Raw genomic sequence first — 25,333 nt, 5'->3', positions numbered from 1 at the left:
GTAAGAAATCTTTGAGGGGAAAAGACAATGGAAAAGAGTAGCAAGAGATGGTGCACTAGCCCAGTCCTGCTATTTTTAAGGACAAGAACACTGAGCATCTGGGATGCTTTACCCTTGCTCCCCCCAGGGCTCAGACAACTACCCCCCTAACTCAGCACTGGACGATCCCATTTCTGGGTCCCTGGTCACACCAGGTCCTCCCGGAGGATAGGGCCTCTACTCCTCCCATCAGGCTGGGATGGAGTCTCCCTGTGGGACCAACAGCTATTTCTCCCTCCCTGAACAACTTCCTGCCTGCCTTCCTGACACCACTCACAGATGAGGAATGTTCTGAGTGAGTGAACTCCTCACCACATGCCCCTGGGGTGGAGGGAGGGGGGAGGAGATGATGGGGGGAGGAGAGGATGGAGAGCCAGGCCTACTCTTTCCAAAGCTGAGGATGGAGGCCCACCTAAGCCTCACAAGGGCTGGGATGTCGGACTTCTGTAGCTACTCCCAGATGGGACAGGAAACAGCTTAAAGAGCAGGGATGGGGAGGCGGGTCCCCCGAGGACCTCCTCCTGATGGGTACCCTCAATGTGACTGGATGAGCACGGGGCTGGGAGTTGCAAGCCTCAGGACCTAGGCTTGGTTCTGCTCCAACAACGTGGGGGAACCTAGCCCTTACTGACTGTCCTTTCTGACTCCTTCTCTGCACATTAAGCTCAAATTCAGAAGACAGAAGGATGCTGGGGGGTTGAGGGAGCCCCTGTCTGGGATGGATGGGTAGTGGTCCAGGCAGGGGGAGAGTGAGCTGAGAGTCCCTTCCATCCCCCAAATTGCCCCACAGAAACTTTGCTAAGTAGGCCCTCTAAGTCCAGTGCCAATTCACTGGCCCCCTGAAGTTCAACTCCCATTACACCCAAAAGATGGGGCTGTGAGGTTCAGCCCTGAGGCCAGCTGCAGCCCCAGGTCTGTAGCTCCCACCCTAAAGTTCCACCTGCCACCAGGACAGGACCCTTGGGAACCCTTGGGAACCCAGCAGGTCCTAGAGGGTGGGGCAGGGCTCTTTCCTCAGGCTTGGCCTCGGCCAGAACTTCTTCCAGGATCTGGAGGCCAAGAGATCTGGCACAGGTGCCTCCACCACTGATTACTGCCCCAGTGGGCCCCAGGGGCTGGTAGGGGTGAGGGGTGGGGGGCTTAGCAGCTACTCCAGACAACAGAAATCAAATTGGCTCAACCGCAGCATACAGTTCAGGAAGGGAACACAAACTTGGAATGCTAACCACACAGAAATGCATTCGGACAACAAAATGAGAAAGAGAGGGAGTGGAGGGGGCTGGAGGTGGGCAGGAGTCAGGGTGGGAGAGGAAGAAGAAGGAGCAGGGCAGGTGGACAGGAGGGGAGAATGAACAAGAAAAGTTGTGGGGGGTGGTGGGAGGGAGTCAAGAAAACCAAACGACAAACCAGGAAACACAGCTTTGTAGCTCATTTGGAGAAAATGCAAGGTTACAAATGAGTAGTCACTAAAATAAAGAAAGAAAAGGGAGAGGGGGAGAAAACCAACCAGAGTGAGATCGAGAGAAAGAGAGAGAAAACCACATTCAAACCAAGCAGACTGGAGGGGCTTATCTGGAGATGGGGAGCGAGCGGGCGCACAGCTGAGCCGGGGTACCTACCTTCTCAGTGGTCAGGGACAGGAATGCAATAATAAAAAAGAAAAGAAGGTCTCCGCATTGGGAATGCAGAAGGGAGGGGAGACAGAGTGACTCTAGGCTGCGCTCCCCCTTGGGAACCAGCACTTGTGCAGCCCGTGTGGCTTTTGTTCTAGTCCCAGGGATGGGAGGGGGCTCCTGCCCAGCCAGTTCTGTTTGCTTTTTTTTTTTTTCTTTCTTTCTCTCTCTCTCTTTTTTAAACCCACCGGCTCCAATAAGCCAAGCTTTCCTTAACTCTTTAAACAACAGAAAACCTCCAGAGGGCATGCAGGAAGCAGCTGATGGAAGCAGAACCAGAGGGTGGGCTAAGGAGAGGGGCTGGCAGCATGGGGACAGAGGCCCACGTTGGGGAGAGAGAGATGGAGAGAAAGAGACAGAGAGACACAAAGAGAGCGAGCGAGCGAGAGAAACAAAGGCAGAAGGAAATAGACAGACAGGCAGGGGATAGAGAGAGGTGGGCCCACATTGAAAAAGGAGAGAAAAGCTGTTTCAACAATGCAGAGTGGTTGGATGGGGTGAAGGGATGGGTGCATTTAAAAGGGAAGGCAACCACAGATTTGGTTGGAGGTCAGATCTTGCCTCAGGCCTGACACTTTCCTGGGTCTTCTGCATCATTTTAGGAAAACTCATCCCTCCTACCTTCTGGCTTCATCCTGGAAGACAGGCCAAGATGCCCCTTCCTATTCTGACTGCCTCCCTCCAGCTGTGGTCACTGCTCTTTCTGGGGGCAGGTAGGGGGGAGGCCTGGGATGGGGCAGGTCAGGCAGTGCCATGGGCACCTCTGCTTGGGGTCACCCTAGGCTGCCCATTTTGTGATGACATTTGAGCCAAAACTAGAGGCCAGAGAGAGCCTATAGGGGCCTTGCTCAGGAAGCTTCTCTGCCACCCTCACCGAATAGTGAGTCTTCCCTTTGACACTTGCAATGCCAGGGACAGGTAGAGCCAAGGCAGGGGCCCTACTTCTAAGTCCTTAAACCCTGCACACCTTTTCTAGGACTTGGGCTCAACATCTGACTTCTCTGTCCCAAATCATGTGCCCCCTTCCCTCTCTGCTTCACTGTTTCTGTCCCCATACTGGGAGGGCATAGCGTTCCCTGAGTCATTGAAGCAGCCCTCATAGGGAGTTGGGCTTGCTGAATGCTGGGCCCACCTACACCCTGGTCTCTGTGTGGGCAGGCCCCAGTGCCAGGGAGTTGAGAGCTGGGGGTGTGTCACTGACATCTGGAGGGGTTCCCCAGGGGGAAGGCAGGAGCTGAGACAACCAGCATGCACCTCCCGAATCCTTCTCCCCTTACTCAGGGTTCCCAGAATGTGCTTTCCATTGACCACTCTCTCCACATCTTGGCTGTGGCTGGTGGTCTTGAGGTGAGAGGGCTGGAGTCTCCTTTTGGGTCTACCTCTAAAAAGCTGTGTGACCCTGAGCTGGTCCACTTGACCTTTCTGAGCTGCAGGGAGCAGTAAGTAGCAGAACCCAGAAATCCCTTTGGGGGTTTCTCCCTGGCGTGGTATGGAACAACACAAAGATGTGTTGGGAGCCAGCACCCAGCTGGCCCTAGTCTCAAGATGAGGATGGACTTGTTCTCTTGCTGGGAGTGTCTGGCTTTGAAGCCCTCACCTGAGCTAAACTCTCTTCGGGGTGTACAGCTCCCTCCTCTAGGATCTGAGGCCTGCCACAGAAGGTGCTCAGCAGACTGGCCCTGTCATCCCCAGCCATCTTATACTAGATGGAACTGGGGAGACACCGGGTGCTCACTGCCCTGGGATGCTCCCCAGGTGACTCGGGACAAGTCTCTCTTCCTCCCTGTGTTTCCCAGCTTCCCTCCAAGGTTCCTTATAGATAGGGACATGGAAGAACAGTCTGGGCCACTTCTGTTCATTTAAAAACTGAGGCAGTTCCAGCACAGGCCCTGGGGTCAAGGAGAGGATTTGCTGCCGCTGCAGATTTGGCAGGAGCTGTTGGCGTGGGAGTCACTTTTTAAGAGTTATCTTCCCTTTTAAATTCTGGTTACAAAGGAAAAAAGAATAAGTATATAGAAATATGTATACGATTAATGTTCGCTTGAGATTCAAAGCCCATCTCTGCATTAGAAGGAGAGGCTCCCACAGTAACACGCACAAAAGCAAAATTCTAGAACAACATAGAAGATAGGAAAAAAAAAACAAACAAACAGAGAGATAGTTTGCATTTCTGTACATTACCAAAGGAAACAAAAAAAGAAAGAAAATACAAACAAAAACAAAGTAACAGGAAAAGTTACATAAACTTCCCCACCCTCTTCCCTTGCCAACTAAACAAGAAATGGAATCACAATATTACCACGGTTCAAATGGGAGGCTAAAAAAACAAGCAAAAACATAGACGGGGTTAAAAATGGTGAGCTTTTCTTTTTTTTCCCGTTTGTTCTCTCTCTTTTTTTTTTTTAAAGGTAGAGTCCAAGAATACCCCCACCCCCCCCAGTACTTGTCCCCAAAGACATTTTTGGTGAATGGCTAAGTCTATGACACCACCCTCCCCCTCCCCCCGCCCCCATCTCACCTCCCAGGAGGTGCAGGTGAAAGGCCTGGATGTCCTGAGGTCCCAGATCTCGCAGGGCCCAAGGGCAGGGAGAGGATTTGGGGAGCATGCTTTGTGAAAGGGGTAACAAAGTGCTGTCTCCCCAGAAACTCCCAGGGCAGTGCCAAAATGGAATCCCATTCTGGGAGGGAGTCAAGATTTGGGTGCTGCTGAGGCGGTGTCCTCCCCAAGGCTGGAAGCTAGGCCGCCTTCCTTGATTGCTCTCTCCTGGGGTCTATGTAGACCATGGCCACTCTGTCAGTACAAGCCCAGGGCCCGTGGTGGCCTATTGCTCAGGGAGGAGAGGCTACCAGAAGTGGGATGGAGCCTCCTATTGGCCCTGGCTGCCTTCTGTGCTTTTCCAGGAGGATGGGAAGCTCCCGTGAGAAGGTGTTTGGGCTTCTCACTCGGTGCCCTTGGTGGTGGGGGGATGGGTACACCCTCTCCTGGGTTTTCCCAGATGGAACCATTATCTCTGGGGCCTGTGGCACCAGCCGCTGTCCTGACTGCGTCCAGCTACCTCTGTGTGTCCTCTCCCACCCCCAAGGCAGATCCTGGGACACGGGTGTGATCCTTCCTACGTGGCCCAACCAGGCCCCTAGGAGCTCAGGAGCCTGGCACCCTGTCCAAGTGGGGCAGTCTCGAAACAGGTAATGTCCTTAAATAAAAATTAATCTTGAGATCAATAACCTTTTGTCAGCTGCCTTTGGCTTTCCTCCCTAAGGTCTTGGGAGTAAGGGTGTTTGAGAAAAGAAAGGGAGTGAAGGAAACAGCCAAAAATCAAAATGAAACTGACCAACACGGACATGTTTGCTGCTGAGACCTGAGGTCTGGGGAGGGGCAGCCCCCACCCTCCCTGCTGAGGCATCTGGGGCAGTTTGGGTCTGGTGGGGGGAACCTGCAGGCCTGCCCATCCCAAGTCCCCCATGCCCACCCCGTGCCTCTGCCAGTACTGCAGCCCCCTCTCCCTGAGGGGGCTCTATCCTGTACTTCAAAGTCAATAGACAAAAGGGGATGTGGGCCTCCCCTGGGGCTCAGGAGAGCCCCCCACTCCCAGCCCCAGCCCATCCACCCGGGAAAGGCTGAGAAGCCTGTCTGTTCTACCAGCCCCTACCATCACCACACCTGCCTGTGGGTCTCAAGGACTCTGTGCCTCTCCTGGAGGATGGGTGGGGACAGTTTTGGAGTGGTGTTGGTGTGGAGTCCCTGAGGGAGCCATGGGGACACTGGCAGGCGCTTTAGGAAGGATGGGACATGGGAACTTGCAGGGTTGAGACATCTGTCCACGTGTGGGCGGTCCCGGGGCGGGGCGGGGGGAGGGGAAGGACAGACTCTCCTTGGAGCAGGGACTTTAGAAATGCAGCTCAGTGGCAGCGGCTGGGGGCCCGAGAAAGGGGAGGGCTCTGAGGGAGGGGGAAGTGAGGCAGTGGGGGGGTTGAGGAAGGGAGGGTGCTCAGAGAGGGGGGAAAGGACTTGGTGGGGAGAGGGAGACTCAGGGCCTAACTAATGCCCAGGGGAGATCCTGTCTCTTGAATCCGGTTCCTGACTGCGACCCCTAGCATCGTCCATGCCCCTCCCACCCCAATATGCCTGGGGGGAGGGGCGGCAGGAGACCCTGGGTTCTCCTCAGCTCTGTTCCCAACCGGCTGAGAGCCGCAGTGGTCAAGCCCCCTCTGGCCGTCCGTTTGCCAAGCTCCAGGGTGGCCCAAGCCTGCAGGCCCCCCTCCCCCTGACACTCGGGCCAGGTGGGCGCAACAACCAAGCATTCCAGGTCGCCCCCCGCCAGCCGGTAGGGGGAAGCGGCGCATATCCCCCGTTGCACACTCACCGCGCCCTACCCGGTGGTGACGCCCCCACCCCTCCGCCCCCATCGCGGCGCAGCCCGCACGGCGCGGGAACCCTCTGCAAAGCGAAGCGTACGTACATCTGGCGGGCTGTGCGCCGAGCCGGGGCGGCCCCCGTGCGCTCCGCTCCGCTGTCTGTTGCCGCCGTTCTGCTGGGGCGACCCCCATCCGCTGCCGCCAGACGGGGAAGGCGACCGGCTCCCGCTGGACCGCTGGCTGCCCGTCTTCCGCCCGTCATCTCGGTGCTTGGGGCTCAGCCTTGGGGGAGAAGAGAAGATGGGGGGAGCCGGCGTGGGACGCCCCCTCTGCAAGTGGAACCGCTGCCCCCGCACGAAGAGCAGTCCCCCCCCCCCCCCCCCCGCCACCCGCCTTCTCCCTTGCATTCAGAGAGCAAAGCCCTAACCTGTACACTGTCTCGATTTCCAGTTCAGGGTCTGGGGCGTCTCTGGGCAGGGGCCGAAGCTCTTCGTCGCCCACTGCCAGGGTGGGTGGGCACATGCTCACCCTCATGGTAGACTTCCATCCCTCCCCCCGCCCCATGCTGTTCTGTCCACCCTCCTCCTCCCCCGCCCCTTCTCCAGCCCTCTGGAGTGTTCAATCTGCAAGAAAGCGGAGCTGAACCACCTCTGGAGTGCTCCCAGGGGCCCAGGACCTACCTGCTGGGTGATCTGGAATCGCTGTAATGGGAGGAGAGGGAGGGGCTCTGAGAGCTGCCGCTGCTGTGGCGATTGGACCTCCGACCCGGGGACTCCGCATGTGGCCTGGGAGAGAAGCCCTCCAGTACCTAAGTTCTGCCTGACCTCCCCAAGGGGGACCCCCACCCCCTACAGTCTCCTACAGATATAACCTCCCTAGTCCAGGTGGTGGGTCATTTGTGGGAATTAGGAAAAGGCGTCCTTTTGTCTAGACAGCTCTGGTCCCCGAGACCTCACGGACCCCTCAGCTGGTGCTCTTGTGACTAGGGGTGCAGGGATGTTGGGGGGAGTGACGAGGCCTGAGCTTGAAAGAACCCTGGACTAGGAGGCAGGAGGCCTGGGTCCCAGTTCCCGCTCCGCCACTGACTGGCAGGGGCTCTTGGCTTCCTCTCTGGGTCTGAATTTTTCCATCTGGGCAGCGGGGACAAAATGAAGTATCTCCAAGGGCCCAATTCTGTGATTCTAGAAGGGGGGAGGGGGAGGAGCTAGAGAATGGCGAAGGGTTCTCACCTCTTCTTCTCTTTGTTCTTCTCTTTTCTTTTGCTCTTGGGGCTTCGAGATCTGCAGAAAGCAGAGGCTGAGGTGACAGCTCAGCCTGAGCCCAGCAGGGGGGCAGGAGGAGGGCTGTGCCTGGCTGTGCATCTGAGATTTGTTCCTGTCTGGGACCCGAGTTCCCACCCCCAGCCGGGCGGACTTGCTCATCCCACCCCACTGCTTTGGTTCCTTTCACTCAGCCAAGCCTCCTTCCTTCCTTCTCCTGTAGGCCCTGGCCCACGACCACGGCCTGTCTGAGCCCCAGTAGCTGCTTCTCCTGGGGGTGCCATAAGTGATGTGTCCACCGCCCCAGAAAGAAGGCTGACTTGTCCTTTCTTTCTGGAATCAGTCTCAGGACAGGCCCTTCTATAAGTCATCATGCTGGAGTGACCCCTCCACACCTCGTTTGTGTCCCCTGGGCCCCAGGTCCCCTCAGATGGGGCTCTCTAGGGCAGAGCCCAGGCTTTCCTGCCTCTTTGCCCCCTCAGACTGTGGCTCAGCTCTGGGCCAGCTCCCCAGGAGTTTAGGAAAGAAATACTCTCGCTTGGGCATGATCTCCCTGACATTTGGGTCCTCTGGATACTCATCGAGGGTTGCCCCTAAAGCTTCCCATCCCACCCAATCCTGCCGCATACTGTCCCATCCCATCCAGCTCTCTGGGGCAGGCCCCACAGTGCTCCTTCTATCTTTGACAAAAGGATTGAAAAGCTTCCTAGTAGGTGTCTAAGGTCTCACTCCACCCCTGGTTCCTGTAGGCCCCCTCAGCCCCACCCTCCCTGATGCCACCAGATTCCAGCTCGATCCTTCTAGCCCTGAACAGATGCCTTCTTCTGACCAAATATCCAGGTGATGCTAAGAAACAACAGGATGTGTTTTTCACAGGAGCAGGGTGGGTGGGGACAGGCCCAGGAGGCCAAAGATTTCATTTCTAGAACTCATGTTGCTTGCTTTGGGCCTCAGTCTCCCCATCTGGAGCTGGTGTAGCCCGAGGTCACCTTTAGGTCCTTCCCAGGACCAATGGGAGCTGGCCGGAGGATCGGTGCACACTGATGGTGACCACTAGGGGGCAGTAGGGGCCCACACTGGCCCCTAAGAAGAGGGGAGGAGAGGAAGGGAAGGAAGGGGGGGATGGGAAATTGGGGAAATTGGAGGGTCAGGATTAGGGTTTTTTAAAAAAATTTTTTATTGTTATGTTAATCACCATACATTACATCATTAGTTTTTGATGTAGGGATTAGGTGTGTGTTTATGCTCCTACCCCACCTGACAAGTGGCCATCGGCAAAGTCCCACTGCAGGAATGAGACTGGGGACCCTGACCCTTTTCAGGGCCACTGGGAGGGGCTCTGTCTCCCATGCCAGCCCTGGGGATGTGACCGCCCTACATCTTCCTTTCCTCCTCGCTGAGTTTTATACTTTTCCCACCCCAGCCTCTGCCAGGGCTCTTGACTTTCATCTCCTCCTCCCCCCTCCCCCAGTCCATCCTGAACAAGTCTCTGTCCTGCTCAGGGCCCCATGCTGGCTCCCAGCCCTGTCTGGTTGGAGGCTACCTCCTTGACCTGGCAGTCAGGTCGTTTGGGGGCTGGCACCTGTCCCCTAGACACCATGGCTAGCCACAGCCTGCCTACCGGTCTCCTAGCTACTGAGCTTTCCTTCTGTATGGATGCCCTTTCCCTGCAATTTTGGGGTCCTGATGCTTCTTCCTTCTGACACCTCTATGGACACACCCCTTGGATAATGGACCTGCTGTGTTGTCTGGAAATTCTTAGGGTCCCCAAGTCAAGGCTGACTCATGGGACCAGCAAGTGTTGCAAACAATTGGCCTCCATCCTCCTCTCCCGCCCTCCTTCCCCTGCTTGGCTCTGGGAAGGAGTCCCAGGACGGGGGGAGGATGGAGCAGGGAAAGACCCTCACCACGCCCCTCCCATCATTGCTTCCCTTGGGCCCTGGCCCTTGGCCCTGCACGGTGGCACTGGCCTCTGTCCACATCCTCAGCAGGGCATCACTCACCTGTGTCGTCTCTTCCTCCGGGACCCAGAATCAGACCTGGAGGGTCACAAAAGAGTTCTCTTGAGTTTTCCTGGGGTGGCCTGGGGACACAGATCGGCACAGCCACAGTCCGGGGTCAACAGAGGTGAGAGGAGAACCCAGGGGGGGAGAAGGTACCTGTCTCTGCGGTGCTTCTTCACACTCTTCTTCTTCTTGCGCTGCGGTGAGGAGCTCCCACAGCTGCGGACACAGGGGGGTGGGGGCTCTGGTGAACTGCTGCCCGGGAGGGGCGGGGCAGGGGCAGCTGGACATGGCTGGGAAGTCTGGCCGCCTGGGGCATCTAGCTGAAGCCAGCTGCCCGTTGCACAAAGTGAACCGGGGCCCCGAGAGTCAGCAAGGTCCCTAAGAGTGGGTGACGGAGCCGCCTGTGTTGTCCCCTAGCCACCCTTCAGCCTCTTTGGCATCCTAAGTGAGGGCTGTTTCACACCCAAACGTCAGAGGCTCCAGTGGTGGCATTCCTGGCCTCCGTGGGGAACACCGGCACACTGGCAGTTTCCAGGGTCCAGGCTCTGCTGTGGCAGGCCGCCTGCCTCTGGGGGATGGCCTTGGAGTCTCGCCCACCCAGACATCCCCACCCCTGCCCGCCTTTATCACTGACCTGCACTCGGAGTCCAGTCTCCTCTTTTTGCTGAGGGGCCAGGGAGAGAAAAGGACAGACAGACAGTTGGGGCTCAAACGTCTGCCAGGGTCTCATTAAGGACAGGAGAGGGGGACATACAGATGGGGAACCGCAGAGGTGACCCAGCTAAATCCTTCCTCTCCAGGCCACTCACACTTGGTGTGGTGAGTGACTGCAGGGCTGCTGGGGGAGGGAGGAAGGGGGACCTCCAGCAGATGGACTGTCAACCAGGGGTCAGTATTCCAGTTCTGGGGTTGGGTGAGTGCCAATGAGGGGACTCAGTGAGTCGAGGGCCCCGGCCAGTGAGGGGCCAGTGAGGGGGGTGTTGCTCAGCGAGGTGCGGGGTCCCAAATGCAGCCTCTGGTCTCTTGCCCGCAGAGGGGTGGGCACCCGGGGACCGCCGCCCTTCCCGCCCCTCCCGCCCCCTCCGGCCTGGCGGTGAGGCGCTCTCACCGGCTTCTCCGGTGGCCGCCTTTCTTTTTCTTCTTCTTCTTGGGAGGGGGCGACGCCGAGCTGCTGGACCAGTGCTTGGTCCTGGGGGAGAAGGGGAGGAGGGGTGAAGGAGGAGGGGCGGCCCTGCCCCCCCCCGCCCCCTGCCGCGGTGGGCGCTGACCTGTACCCCCGGTGCCCGCGGTAGCAGGCGGCCGGGCAGTCGCAGTCCACCGGGCCGTCGTCCTCGTCGAAGGGCGCGTACTCCTGGCCCGGGTCCGCGCCCTCGAGCAGCCGCGGGGTCTCCGCCACGCTGCCGGCGACACGGACGCTCACCACCCGCGCCCCGGGGCCGCGCCTTCCGCCTGCCCCTTTCTCCGCACAGCGCCCCGAGGCCTGGTCCCCCGCAAGGTCGTTGGGGTGCGGCCCCGACCTCTAGAGGGTCAGGCGGGGATCTGGGTGAATGAAGGGCTGCCTCCAGGGCAGGGCTCCCCCCCCGCCCCCCCCACGCCCCCCCACCCCGCCTCAGCGGTGCCCTCCCGCCTCACTTGGTCCTCACCCCTTCTACGGTCTCACCTGAGCCGCCTCCTCCTTGGTGAGGCCCTCCCCTCACCGAGGCCCTCAGTTCCATTCACGGTGTTCCTCTCCTCTCCCCCGCCCCCCTTTCCCTCATAGAGCCCCTTTCACCCACCCCTGCCCCTGAGCCCCACTGTCCGGCCCACCCCTAGCCCCCTGCCCCTTGCTCAGCCCACTCCCCCTCCACGGCCCCCCTTCCCTCGTGAGCTCCCAGAGAGCCCCTTCCCATCTCCTAGCTCCCCTTCTGGGGTGTCAGTCTTTCCCTAACTCGGGCTCACTGGCCCGGTCCCCTCCCCCCACCCCCGCCCCCAACACGCCGTCCCCCAGCCCCGGCTGCGGCTCTGAAATATTCATGGCCTGTCCTCCCGAGGCCTGGCTGCTCTTCTCCCGCTGCCGGGCTGTCATCAATCACTGCCCGGTGGCAGCGCCGCGGGCCCCAGCCCTCCACCGCCTCCGAGGCTCCCCATCCATCTTGCCTAGCCCTCCGCTGCACTCAGCCGGGGCGCCGCGGCTGGCTCGGGAGCCCCCAGCCATCTTCTGCCGCAGATGTTTGCTCCCTGCGGGCACTTGGTGGAGGGAGGCTTGCCTCCTAAAGGCAGCTGGGCTTCCGGCAAGAGCATGAGCTTCCAAGCGACAGAGGAGCCCTCATCTCGCGCTGGCCCTGAGTCCCCGTGTGACTTGGTACCTGTCATGCCCCCTGCCCGAGCCTCTTCTCCAAGATGAGTGTGATGACTACGTTATGGGGCTTCTGGGAGAATTCGCTGAGGTAACCAGTACTGTGCAGCTCCTTTTTTAACTGAACAAGCCCAGAAGTGACCCTCCAAAGGTCAAGCTCCAGGGCAATGGCTTCAAGGAGGGGGCCTCCCCACCTTCCATTCTTCAGTTCACGCAGGTTCAGACAGTGCCCCTCCCAGATGGAGCCTCATCCCTGGTTCAGCACCACTACCCTCACTCCTGGGTGCCCTTCACCAGGCTCACTCTTTCCCTGCCCAGAGCATTAAGGATATGACATGAGCTTTGGATTCACACAGACAGGTCTCAATCCAGGCATGACAAATGCTCGTGGAGTCTCTAGCTCCTTATATCTCCACAAGCGGGAAAAGAATATCCCAGCTGAGGAGAGGATTAAGTAAGATTCTGTTTGTGAAGCTCCTGACAGGAGCAACAGGCCTGGCCCACGACAGTTGTCCCGCACATGGTCACCACTGTTAGAGGGACCTCTGTTAGACACTAGAGCACTGATACCTTCTCTTCCAGGGTTGTGACACATGAAAGAAAGAGCAAGAATTTTCAGGGGCACATCTCCAGTAGAGCACCCACGAATCTGCTCTTTGAAGGACTGATGTTGTATTAAAAAAAAAAAAAAAGAATGGGGGGCCCCTGGGTAGCTCAGTCGGTTAAGCGTCTGACTCTTGATTTTGGCTCAGGTCATGATCTCAGGGTCGTGAGACTGAGCCCCGTGTCAGGCTCTGTGCTGGGTGTGGAGCCTGCTCGAGAGTCTCTCTTTCTCCCTCTCCATCTGTCCCTTCCCCGGCTCTCTCTCTCTCTCTGTCTCTCTAAACAAACAAACAAACAACAACAACAACAAAAAAAACCTCCCCCCAAAAAAGAATGTAACCCAAATCTGACAGGGAAGCGATACCTCTTGGGGCCAATATCAAGAATGCCATTTGGTTCCTAAACACACACCTGGTCTGGGCAACCCTGAGGTCACACAGGTAGTATGGGAGATTTTTCTGGGATGGTGGAGGAGGGGTTCATGTCATCCTCCCTTATCCCCACAGAGCCAAACATCCCCACATCCCTCCATTCAAACCTCTCTTCCCCACATTCCTCTTCCTGAAGCCAGTAGCTTCCTCCTTCCTGTTTCTGAAATCTCCAGCTCCTCGGCCTGTCCAGCCTCCCACCATCCCCAGCCCTGTCACCCCCACACAGCCCTCAGCCACACAAATGCCGAACACATAAAACACAGTCTTTAGCAAAACTTAAGGGCCCCTCAAACATCGTGTGGGTGAGCTGATGGCTGGAGGGAGCCTCCGTTTATCTTGACACAAATGTGATGAAGGTTATTTACAAAATAGAATAGCTCAGTTTGGGCACTGCCCTCTGCAGGAATCCTTTTTTGCCTGGAACATCCGAACTCCTCCTTCCTGTGCTGTGCCCTCCTGCTCTGCTGGCCACACCCCTACAGACATCTTTCTTCCTCTGGCCCAGGGATAGAGCTTCTGCATCCTCCCTCCCTGGGGTCCTCTCATGTGGCCTTTTTCACTCTCTGGTCCCTTCTGAGAGGTTTACTTGGGATCTTGTCTGCTAGGAGCATTGAAAGACAAGCATAGAGCCTGAGTAGTGGGCTCAGGGAGAGGCACAAGTTCTCAGAACTTTCTGGTAAGACTTGCCTTGTATGTTCCAGGGCTATAAATGGGCCTAGGCTGCGGCCTCTCTTGCTGAATTTGTACAGCTGGTATCAGGATATCTGTTTTGTAGGATCTCCCAAGGCTAGAAACCTGCGTTCTCCTAGCCTGCCTTTCCTGGATGATAATATCACTAACAATAATGTTCTCTAACGTTTCCATGAGCTCCTCATGGTTCGCAAATCCCAATCTGAGCCACTACCTGATTAAGAGAAATTGCACCCCCCATTTTACAGATGAATAAACTGAGGCCCAGAGAAGGAAAGGAACATCCCCTTTGAGTAGAGAATGTAAGTTCACTTAGGCAGTTGGCTTTGAGAATTCATGGTCAAACAGACAGGCCTTGACTTTCCCAGCTGGCCTCCGCTGCAGATGTTAGCCCAGCCATGGCCTCTCTGCTTTATAGACACATTTGTAGGTACATGCACCAAGTTCCAGATTTGTTCAGCACTTCCTGCTCTTAAATTCGTGTTTGTCAGCTAGTCGACACCTCCCCACGTCTGTGGACTAGGCAGGGGAGGCGTTACTCCCCTGTGACGGAACAGTCCAAGCCCCACAGAGCTGGCCAGAGCCAGCCACGCACTCGGGGTCTACTGCAGAGGGACGGAGCACGGATGGAGGTTCCGCACCGCACAGGACACCTGTTGGGACTGGCTGCCCTGGGCAAGGCTCTGACCTGGGTAAAGACTGCCGCTCACACGCTCTTCTCATGCCAGTTTCTCTAATGAACTTGCTCTGCTTGCCACTAGCCGGGAGCATAATAGCTAACTGACAGATGAATGAGGCCAGACAGAGGAGGGGAGGATTCCAGGCAAAGGGTCTGCCCTCTCTGCTGATTCACACAGCCAGCGCCAGGCCTGCCTGAGGCGTGGGCAGGGGGGGAGCGGGGGAGGGGCCCCCCACCGTGGCAGGAACAGGGATGAGTCAGGCCTGGGGCCCCCCCTCTGGCTCCTCACAGTGCCCTGGGGCGTATTGCGATAATTACTAACGCAGGTGTCAGGTACTATTCTAAGCGCTTGATGTGTGTTTATCTCATTTAGCCATTTAATGCACAGAACAAGTCAGTGACATGGGTACCATCATTAATATTCTCATCTTATAGATAAAATAATGAGGCCCCAAAAGGTGGCTCGATGCATAAAATTAGATGCACAGAAAAAAAACAACAACAACACTGGAATTTGCTCACTGTGTGAGGGAGTAGCTTATGAATGTTGTTTTCCATAAGCCCTCTCTCTCCCAAGCATTTTGTGATGTTACATAACTATGAAAGCAATTATTTCTTAAAGGTTGTCTATCAGAGTGAGGGACGAAAAAATAAAAAAGAACTGATAGCAACCACAAGAAGTAAGAAAGCATCGTGTGGTTCCAAGGAGGAGAAGGTTTCACTTTTATCCCAAGAATATTGGGAAAGTGGTTTTTAGAGGCAGCCTTGAACGATGGGGCGAACTTGAACCAGGTGCAGAAGGGCCTAGAACGAGCAAAGGCATGAAAGGAGAGTGCACCGGAGGGAGCTGGGGTCTGCCAGCAGGTCGGACTGGCTGCTGCGTGAGGCTGGGAGTGGGGCACGAGGCTGGGCTGAGAGTGGGGAGAGCCTCCCAGCGCCAGGCCAACGAGTCCAGCTTGGTTGCATGGGTGGTGGGGAGCCACAGAGGGTTTCCAAGGAGAAACAGGTTCCCCACATTGATCAGTTTCCAAGGACAAAGGCGTGTCCTCTCTCAATGTCTCTGGGACGTGCTCTCTCTCGCCTCGCTTCCCGATTAGAGTGCTAGCTGCCCCACTAATCTCCCTGCCGTGTCACCCTTCTGATTCCTCTTCCCAAGAGGAAAGTGCCCAAACACCTGTCTGACCACATCACACCTCCCAGAAACCTTCCACTGGCTCCCATCATCTATGGAATAGATGTCCTATATCCAGTGTGGAGAGTAGACCGAAGGGGGTCTGTCTCAAGAGGCTGTCACTCAGACCAGTCGATTAACTTAAGGAAAAAAGATGCTCCCTGGGGACAAAAAGCTCTGGGAGTGACCCTGCCCCATCGAGACTCTTTTCTTGAGTGGGAGGTGCCATGGGCTCTTACAGTCCATAGCGGGTTAAAATCAGACCTCCCTCCTCACTTCCTTCCCGTGTGGTGACCCTTCCACTGGCTCTGGCTTTGTCACCTCACTCTAAGAGGGCGTCGGATTTCTCCATGTCTCAAAATGCCAGTGTATGAGGGCCTGGGGTCTCAGGGGCAGGAAGCCAGATGCATAAGCACAGGGACTGCCGGGTGGTCCACTGTATAAATAAAGAAGCAAAGGCCCAGAGAAGTCAAGGACCTGCCCACGTTACACAGCTGGGGTGTGGCAGAGTTGGGAACCAGGGCCCAGGCTGTTCACACTGAGCTTAGAGGTTGGGGCAGGTGAGGTGTCTGACGCCAGAGCCCATACTCTCCTTCCACTACCCCAGACTCTGAGCTAGGAAGTGAAGACAGGCTCAGATGCCCGGTCCGCAGGAAGGCAGGCCAATCTGTCACCAGCTCCCTGTCACCTCTCTGCCTTGGGCCTTGGGTTCAGCACCGCAAACAGCTAGCTCCTCCCAGCCTGTGAGGATTCCAGGCAGCCATCAGCCTCCTTGGCTTGCTGTAGTCACCAGAGTGCTATTTTCACACCATTTGGGCTGCCTGAGCTAGGAGAAGCCTCTGACCCTGTCCCTTTTCCCATATAGAGGAGGAGACAAACTTCGGGGAAAATCGGGCAAGCTGCACTGTTCTAGGCACCAGGGAGATAGCAGGAAAGAGAACCAATAAAGATTGTGTCTTCCATGTCTTCCAACATGAGAGTGGGATCCCAGGACCCCTGGTCAAGGCTATATTCTCCTCTGCCTCCAGAGCAGGAGCCCTCCCTGACCCCCAAGTCTTCCAGACACGGCCCCTTCCAAGGGACCCTTCCTGACTGACCACCCCCACCTGCCTCTCTCTCTTCCTCCACTGAACACACACAAGGCCCAAGGGCTAAGGGGTTCAAGGGGCCACCCTGTTGTCTCTTCTGGTCAGGAGTTGCTGGTAATTCCTGGCTTCAGGTTGCAGAGGGCGGGGGCCCCATCTTCCCCGCTTCTCCTCCCCACCCCTAGCGCTGGCACAGGGGGAGGCGTGCAGCACTAGACCCTCAAGGACACGTCTTCTGATGATGGACACAGTGGCCGATTTCCCAGTGCGTCCCTGGTTCTTAAATGCATCATTCCTTCATCTGAGGGAAGATAAGATCAAGACGACTGAAGAAGACTGGAGAGTCACTGGCTCAGAGGAGGCAGTCCCAGCTGGCTCACAGATGAGATTCCCCCCAGGGAGTGGAGGGAAGGGTCCAACATCTGGGAGGAGGGCAGGAGCAAGAGAGACAGAGAGAGCCACCGGAGGGGCAGGGGGCGACACAGAACCGCACCCTGGAAGCCAGGGGAAGAGGAGGCTTCCAGATGGGGAAGCACCTGCCAGAGAGAGAGGCCAGGCCTGCAGAGAGGCACAGGGCCAAGAGGGGTAGGGCTCTGGTGGCCACAGGGCGAGCAGGGGAGGGCAGAAACCCACCATGGCTCCCGTGGCCGAAGGAAGTAGAGGCCAAGTGGGCCACACACTCCACGGAAATTCGGTTGAGAAAGGAGAGAAAAACGTAGGGTGGTGGCCAGAGGAGGAAGTGGAGTTGAGGAAGGATGGGAATTTCATTAAAAGGAAGGAGCCCGGAGGTGGGGGGGAAGAAGGGCAGGCTTCTTGCTGGAAGGGCCAGGGAAGATGGCCGGAGAGTCCACACAGGCCTCCTGCCCTCACACTGTGTGGAAGAGCGTGACTTTCCAGAAAAGCTCTGGGGTGATCTGAGGGGGCACAGGTCAGAAAGTCTTGGTTTGGAGGAGGCTCTGGTTGTCAGGAGCTCTGGGAAGGGGAGAGAGGCATTGACCCTGCCCTTGGGTGGGTAGGGCTGGATGGGCACCACTGAAGGGAGGGCGCAGGAGTGGCTGGGGGTGCTGTGAGTGCTGGGTGCCTGGAGAGAGGGAGGTGGTGGTAGCATCACCTCATCACCTCTGAGCCTGGCTCCCCCGGATCACCCAGGAGCCCCCCACGAGCCTGGGGCTGCTCTGACCATGTTTGCTCCTACCCAACCCCGAACCGGAGAGGTGAGGTTTAGGTGAGGTCAGGCGGGACTCCCCCACCCCTGGAGCCCTCAGCGGTCCAGAAGGAAGAAGAAAGCGCTTCCCCGCTGCCCATCCAGGTCCGTCTACTCCCGAAGGGCCATTTGTCCTTACGGCAACAGCAATGGGAAAATCTCTCAGAAGGTGTTGCTGTCCTTTTGATTTGTGTGAGATAAGGTGACAGGGGTTTAGGGCCTCAGCAAGAGGCTTGCTTCCCAAGTTCGTCCCACCGTGGAGGAAATGCCAGGGGCATTTACCCTGGCTGCTCACCCAGCCTCAGTCCCACCTAGAGCCAGAACTGGGTGGGGGCTCCGAGGCTGAGCAAGGGGAAGGTTCCACTGAGTGGATTCCATGATGCTCCTTCCGCGCACACTGCCTGCCGGGCATGGGGCTCGGTCAGCCATCGCCCCACCCCCACCCCTCGGCCTGGACACTGGCAGGGACAGGCTGCCTCCACCATCCTCACAGCAGCCTGCTGCATTCTCCTCTGGCTTGGAGTGGTTCCCAGGTCTCTAACGTAAGACAAATCTGCTGCCCCATCCCTTCCCTGTTGGATGCCCAGGGGCCTATGGCACGCTGGTACTCCTCCTGGCCCATGACAGGAGCAAGAGATGACCCGCAGAGCCCTTGTTCTTGTTGCCCGACGAGACTTTGGCCACACGAGCAATGGCATTTGGTGTGTTGGTTCCTACTTTCCAGAACCCATGTTTACTCTGGGGCCCATTGTACAGGTGGTAATAGTTGGGGAGGACGGACCGGCCCGGGGCCACACTGTCAGCCAGTGGCCATGCCTGGGATGAGAACATTTCTAAGTTTCCCCGATTTGCAGCCCAGGATTCCCCAAGTTGGGCTCTGGGCTGCCTCCCCACCACTGAGCCATAGCAGGGGAGCCCTGGGGGATGCTGGGGGGCCCAGTGGCCCCTGATTTGTGCCCAGGGCCAGCCTGGAGCTTCCAATGGATGGGATGCACGCCCTCTCCTCCACCTTGCGCCGCCCCCCAACCCCCTCTGGAAAGACCCTTCTGGCACCCAGCTGCTGCCTGAGCTCACATCCCCCCCTGTCCCACCCCCAGGCAGGGGAGCACTCACATGTGGCCCCCAGGCCGGTCCTCCCTGGTGAGCATTCCCTCCTTCTCCATCAGCATCTGCCGGAAAGTCCTGACCTTCTGCCGGGTCTCCTCCTCTGAGTACCTGTAGGGGCACAGGGAAGGTGAGGTCTGCTGTCTTGGCTTTCCTTCCCTCCCTGCCTGCCCCCACCCCCCCCATCACAGGTGCACCTTCCAGCTTGCAATGACCCGTCCGAGGTCCCACCACCAAGCAAGGCTTTCAGCGCTGGGGAAGCTCAAGGCCTACCCATTTGGCACCGAACCAGGCAAACCACCAACTAAACAAACAAGCAACAACTAGCCAAACAACCAAATGAACTAAAGGAATTGTTGTTCTTAGAGGTGGGGAGACTGTGCAGCGGAGGCTGTGCCCTTCCTGCCAGTCCTCCTCTACTCCCAGGGCAGACTGCCCGCCCACATCCAGACTACAGTCACTCTCTGGAGACATATTAAGGGAGAAATGAAGATCCAGGCCTTTTCTGCTTTCCTGGCTTCAAAGACATCTGATCCTCACACCAGCCTCGGGAAGTCCTCAGAGCATCCCAACCTCTGCATGAGCAAGGCTGCCAAGTGGCCTGACCCAGATCCCAGTGCTAGATCCATTGTTTCCCAGTCTGTCCGGGGAGGTGGGTGAGGTCTGGTCTTGAATGAATCCCCTGACTTCTCTATTCCCTTCTCTCTCCCTCCCTAAGCCCAGGCTCAGGCTAGGGACCAAAGTCCAGAATGTTCACCCTTACTCCCACGCCCTGGGGTCCATCATGAGCCTCTCTCACTGCAGCCCCTGTGACAGTCGCTGCAGGACCTCTCAGCTCCTCTGGCATGTCCCCCTCCAGCCATGTCCATGCTGCCCCAGGGCAGGGGTCGGGGGGGGGGGGGGAATCTTTGCTCACCCAGCCCCTTGCCCTGGGCCTGGCACACAGCACCTGTCTGTTGCTGAGTGAGTCTCAGGGTCCTAAACCCCTCACCCCCCCCTTCCTGGGCTGCAGGTCATTGTCCCAGATGGAAAACATGGTGGTGGCTAAACAGGAACCAGGTCCTGTCTCGTGCCTGTCCTCCGCTCACCAGCCGCTCTGTCCACACCGCAGACCCAGGCCTCCACATGGAGCATGTCCGTGAAAATGGCACGTCGCTGCCCCTCGGGGACCCCATGGCTGTCCTCCCTCCTCTTCTCCTCCCTTCTCCCCCACCCCCAACTTCTCCAACAGGTGTTTGGGATTGGCCCAGCCTTTTTGGAGAGCAATTTGGCAAGTCCTTGCAAAAGCCTTAAAAAATGGGCACATCTTTTGACTCATAAAATTAACTTGCAGGTCGGGCGCCTGGGTGGCTCAGTTGGTTGAGCGACTGCCTTCGGCTCAGGTCATGATCCCGGAGTCCCGGGATCAGGTCCCACATCGGGCTCCCTGCTCGGCGGGGCGTCTGCTTCTCCCTCTGACCCTCTTCCCTCTCGTGCTCTCTCTCATTCTCTCTCTCTCAAATAAATAAATACAATCTTTAAAAAAAAAAATTAACTTGCAGGTTTCCCCTGTGGAAATAATCATGGCTAAGCACAAAGACGTGACTCGTGGGATGTTTACAGCAGGACGGATACCCCCGCCCCACCAGGTTAGGTGACCGCGTTTGTGTTTCCTTCGCAGCCTGTACCTCCAGGTGGCTCTCGTGCTAGTCTACCTGTTGCCTGACTCCTCTGTGTCCTACACTGGCCTGGGAGTTCCCTGAGGGCAGGGCCTTGTCTGTCTGGATTGCCACTGTGTCCCCAGCATCTAACACCTTGTCTGCCACGTGTGGCATCCACATTTTTTTGACAAACAAGTGGCTGGTGATGGAGAGGCATCGAACTGTTTGCAGGCTGGATTTTCATTTTGGACATCCGGCTCTGGTAGCTGCACAGCTGGAGGGGAGGGATCTGGAGGCAGGGAGGCGGGTCCTGGGCTACTGTAGGGGTTTGTGCAGGAGACGGTGAAGTCGGAGCGAGAGAGTGGCCATGAGGAGGCAGGCGAAGAAGTGGACAACAATCCGTCAAGGACGCAGGACGACTGCGGCCTGGAGACCGACTGAGGATATCGGGGGCTACATGAGGAGCACTAGCTCCTTCTTAGCACGCATCCCCTGACCCCCAGCTGTGCTCTGTCCTTCTGCAGGTCCAGGCACCTGTGTTGTGGCCCATCGTAGGGAGGATTAAGTCATGCCTGCAAGAGCAGGGGCCCCTCTCTTCCAAGCCTGGGTCTTGGCTCATCAATGTCCACCCCAGGCTCTGTTAGCCTCAGCCTTGGGCATTTGGCTGGAGGTGCCTTGGCCTTTCTTGTTGGGCAGTGCAGAGCCCTTGGTCAGCTGGGCTGTCCTGGTGCCCAGGAAGAAGGAGTGGTTGCACTTTCTGAGCAGTGGAGGCACGGAGGAACTCCTCCCACCTCACCTTCTCCTCGGGAGACAGGCTTGTCATTGGCAGCAGCATAGAGACGAACAGCAGAGGCCCTTCCACACTACCCTGCCCCCCTGTGGCTCACAGGGCTCTGGGAGGGAGAGACAGGCTGGCTGGGCCATTAGGCATGGGGCCCCGGGCCCAGAGGGGTTGGGGAGGAGATGGTCCAAAAGCGAGGCTGGGCCAGATCCTCAGTTGAATGGGATGAGCTTCAGGCCAGGGTCCACATTCCCCGGACTCCTGGGGTCTGTGGAGCATATGAGGCTGGGCGGTAGGAGCGGAAGTCAGGGTTTCATTGAGACCTGGAACAGGACACGGTGCAGGGAAGGGACTTAGGGCTCAGCCTAGAGCCGGCAGGCTCCAGGACTCCAGCACGTGTCACTGGGAGGCCGGGAGGGCTGGACTGAATGGACGTGGAGACTTGGGGAGGACCCCTTTATGCCCCGGGACATCTTCCTGGGAGAAGCTGGGGACCCGAGGATGGGCAAAGAGATCCTGGGTACAACCACTACCTCCAAGTCTCCTGCTCCCTCATGCCTCTTGAGGTCAACCCTCAGCCAAGGCCACGTTGGACCATGAGTAAGGGAAGAGGCCAAGAGCCAGGAAGTCCTATTTTTGAGGCCTGGCACCCCCCACTTTCTAGCTCTGTGACCTTGGACAAGTCCATACACTTCTCAGCCTCAGCCTCCACATCTGTGAAATGGGGTAGTAAATTGTCTTTCAAGGCTGTCACAGGATTAAGGGAAATGATGCTTACAAAACACTTTGTGCAGTGGGTGGCACATAGTAGCTGCTCAATAAATAGTAAGGACTGTTTGGGGGCCCTGGGTAGCTCACTTGGTTGGGCCTCTGCCTTAGGCTCGGGTCATGATCCTGCGTCCTTGGGATCGAGTCTCGAGTCGGGCTCCCTGCTCAGCGGGGAGCCTGCTTCTCCCTCTCTCTCGGCTCCTCTGCCCCAGTTCGTGCTCTCTCTCATGCTCTCTCTCAAATAAACAAAAAAAATCTTAAAAAAAAAAAAAAGGACTATTTGTCTCAGAGCAGGAGGGACAGAGGATCTAGTGGTCCTAGGCTCCCTGCCTTTTTCCACGCCTCTTCTCCGTGGAGGCAAGGGCCAAGATAGGGAGGCTGGTACCAAACCATCCACTCCTTGGGGTGGCAGCACTTGGCAGCTTAAGGCCATGCAGGGGGTCCAGCTGCCGTGCCAAAGTCTCAGGCTAAAAGTCAAAGGTTTGGCCAGGGAACTGGGGACGGGGAGGGCGGTGACTCCTGTCTCAGTGTCCCTGCCAGGAAGGGGTCACAAGGGAAGGACAGGCCAAATTCGTTGTTGCTCCCTGGATGGCCCTCAGAGGTCGGGGTGCGGTAAGGAGACACTGCATTTTCAAAGAGGTCCCCAGATTAGAAATTGTGTCATTCTGCCCGTCTCTGCCCAGACCTGGAGGTTCCTAAATAATCGCTTCCTTGGTCACTGATTTGTCTTTCCCTGCAGCTCTGTGGCGGTGGGCAGCCTTCCTCTTCCCATCTGATGGATGAGGAAGTAGAACAGGGAGAAGGGAGGCCTCCAAGCTCCAAACTCTGTGCACCCTGTGAGTCCTCACAGGAAGGGGCATTAGGTGGGTGTGTGTGGAGGGAGTTGGGGCTGGGGTGGGAGCAGCATACCACACAGGGGGGGGCTCTGATCCTGGCCCTCTGGTGATTGCAGGCTGCCCACGGAGGCTGCCGGGGAAGGTGACTCCAAAGCAGCATCAATCACCAGTGAATTAACCAGCCATCCATCAATATTAGGGAAGGGATTGCTTTTTAATGGGGCCAAAGAATGTGTGTTCCTGTGACTAGTGGGAATATTTGTCAAATGCCCGAGAACCTGGTAAATAAGCTCGAATGAACCAGTGTTTGTAGAAATGGATATTGATGACTAGATTCTATAACAGAGCAAGGGTGCCCCGTGTTTGTGGAGCACCTTATGGGGACTGGCTGGAGGTGGGGAAGCCCCGAACATCTTTAGCCCATGGGACTCTCAGAACAACTCCCTATTTTACAGGCCAAGTAGCCGTGGCTTGCTCACATCTGGGATGTGCCCTCCACTGACCAGACCGCTGCTAAGGGGTAGGAGTGGGGGGGCTGGTGACTTGAGAGCTAGCTTTCCGGGAGACTCCAGTCTAAGGACCACCTGGAGTGAGGGCTTGGGTGGGGGAAAGGGCACTCACTGGAGACCTGGTGGGTGCCTCCCAGAGAGGCATGGGTCCTTGATGCCAGGGGACTGACATCAAGGACATGGCCAAATGCCGACCCCTTCTGCCTGAGGCTGCTCTCATCTGATAATGACCCTCTGGTGTGCAGTGAGGGGCTGGGGGCTCCTGGAGGAGAAGGCGATTCAGCAAGGGGGAGGAGGCTTGGAGGGGAGGGGCGCCATGAGAGGGGGCCTTAGGAGTTCCCTGAGAGAATGGGGCTCTGCAAGGGGCTCTGCCTCCTTCCTCTCTGGGAGGGGAAGGAGGCAGTTCCCACGAATACAGCACAGAAGGCTGGCCCTCTTCTGGCCCAGGCACCCCTCCTGTTCCCTAACCTTGCCCACCTGCCCACAATCCCTTCAAGGCCTGAGTCTCCCAATTTAGCAGGATTTGTAGGTTGATAAGGTCCTCGGGCTCTCCTCTTCCCACCCCTTACTCAACCCTCTCCCTAAGGGATCTCGTTTCCTCTGTCCACATCCACGGCTCATCAAACCTGGTTTCATTGCCAGCTGGAAGCCTCCTTTCTGCCTGCCTTCAGCTGCCTTCCATCCTTTTATCACTCTCTGCAGGGACCCTCCCCACCCCCACCTGGACCAAGTCTCTGTGCCCCAGGGAGCCTGCCTGGCTGCCCCCTGAGGACCCTGGATCCAGGCCCAGCCTGGACATTCCCATGTTCTGTTTCTTTGCCTCCAGCCCCATGTGCTAGGCCTGTCCTGTCTCCACTGGACTTTTGAGGGAAGTCCCTAAAAAGATCCTTCCTGACTGATCAGTGCACAAGCCCTGACGAACTCCTACTCATCCTTCAAGGCCCATTCAAACATCTTTTCTCAGAATCTCTCCTCTGAGCTCCTGAAGCACTTGGCCCTCTCCTGTCCTGTCCTCTAACCATGATTCTAATTTGTTTTATGGTGGAGTTGGTTGTAAACATGCTTGTTTCTCTCCTGAGACGGGGAGGGAGTAGGGGGACGAGGGGTGGTCTTTGAGGAAGGGACTCAAATCTGGCTCTGGGGCCCAACATTGCCCAGCACAGTACATGGCGCCCTTGCGTGTCCCTGTGACTAGTTCTAAATTGGACAGGTAAAACCGAACCTTTCAGGTGTGGCTGCCGGCAGGAACTCCTCTGCTGAAACCACAGGCAGTCTCCCCGCCCACGTAGTAAGGGCCCATTGTGCCCTCGGGCGTGGCTGCAGCACCTGCTTGGCAGAGTCCAGGAAGCTCAACAGAGCCGTTTTAGAGAAGGGCAAACTGAGACCTTGACTTGCCATGGATGTTTCGATGCTTCTTTCCCCCAACCTCCCCCCCCCCCCCCCCCGCTGGACTGGATGTTTCTGGAAGACACGGACTGTGTCTCCTTGGCGTCCGTGCATCTGAGCCTAGTTCAGAGCTCGACGGAGGGCAGGCGTTCAAGACAGCTTATTGGTTGAATAAACGAATAAATGAATGAAGTTCGTCTGGCCTTGCAAGGGCCCCACCCCAACTGGATCAGTCTGGCCCCTGGCCAGCCCGCAGGGTTTCAAGCCTCGCCGACCCCGCCCCGCCCCGCCCCGCCCCCGGCCCGCTCACCCTTGCTCCTCCATCATCTCCTGCAGTTCCATGCACTTGAGCTCCACGCGCCGCTTGCGCTCGTGGTCCAGGATCTCGCGGTGCGCGCGCTTCACCAGGCCCGGCTCTGCGGCGCGCAGCTCCTCCTCCGCCCGCGGCCAGGTCCCCGAGGAGGCGCCCGGCTGCGGGAAGCCGTTCGCCGCGTCCGGTGGGGACGGAAGGGTGGCCGCCCCGTTGTTCACGGTGGAGGACATGGCGGCTGGCCCCGGAGCCGCTGGCCTCGGCCCTGTGAGACAGACACAGACACCAGGCGGGTGGTCACTTCTCGGCCACCTGCTAAGCTCCTGTGCGCTCGGGTTAATCCTGGAGATTTAAAGGCCCACTCATGGCTCTAATCCGCTTCCCCTCATGCTTGGGTGGGGGGGGCGGGGGCTGATGTCAGGTTAGCACCTTTGGATCACACCTCAGGGCATGAGGGGGGGATTGGAC

The 25,333-nt window shown here is 57.5% G+C and overlaps 1 protein-coding gene across 1 annotated transcript in view; it reads right to left on the bottom strand.

The window, feature by feature from the left end:
• SRRM3 (serine/arginine repetitive matrix 3) overlaps positions 1-25,098 on the bottom strand; it is a 32,912-nt gene extending 7,814 nt beyond the window's left edge. The window contains exons 1-10 of the mRNA XM_088017154.1: positions 24,866-25,098; positions 18,645-18,746; positions 10,602-10,730; positions 10,442-10,522; positions 9,968-9,997; positions 9,487-9,549; positions 9,331-9,366; positions 7,298-7,348; positions 6,749-6,853; positions 6,173-6,350 (exon numbers count right to left, since the gene is read on the bottom strand). Coding sequence (XP_087873280.1) covers positions 6,173-6,350; positions 6,749-6,853; positions 7,298-7,348; positions 9,331-9,366; positions 9,487-9,549; positions 9,968-9,997; positions 10,442-10,522; positions 10,602-10,730; positions 18,645-18,746; positions 24,866-25,098 — 1,008 coding nt within the window. The remainder of the gene's footprint in view (positions 1-6,172; positions 6,351-6,748; positions 6,854-7,297; positions 7,349-9,330; positions 9,367-9,486; positions 9,550-9,967; positions 9,998-10,441; positions 10,523-10,601; positions 10,731-18,644; positions 18,747-24,865) is intronic.
• Positions 25,099-25,333: the final 235 nt, after the last annotated feature.

The sequence above is a fragment of the Eumetopias jubatus genome, unplaced genomic scaffold (genome assembly GCF_037043125.1).
Source record: "Eumetopias jubatus isolate StellerSeaLion01/CBP00866 unplaced genomic scaffold, mEumJub1_p1.0 scaffold_12, whole genome shotgun sequence".
In the NCBI taxonomy this organism is placed as follows: Eukaryota; Metazoa; Chordata; class Mammalia; order Carnivora; family Otariidae; genus Eumetopias; species Eumetopias jubatus.
This window is presented reverse-complemented; position numbering and strand designations above follow the sequence as displayed.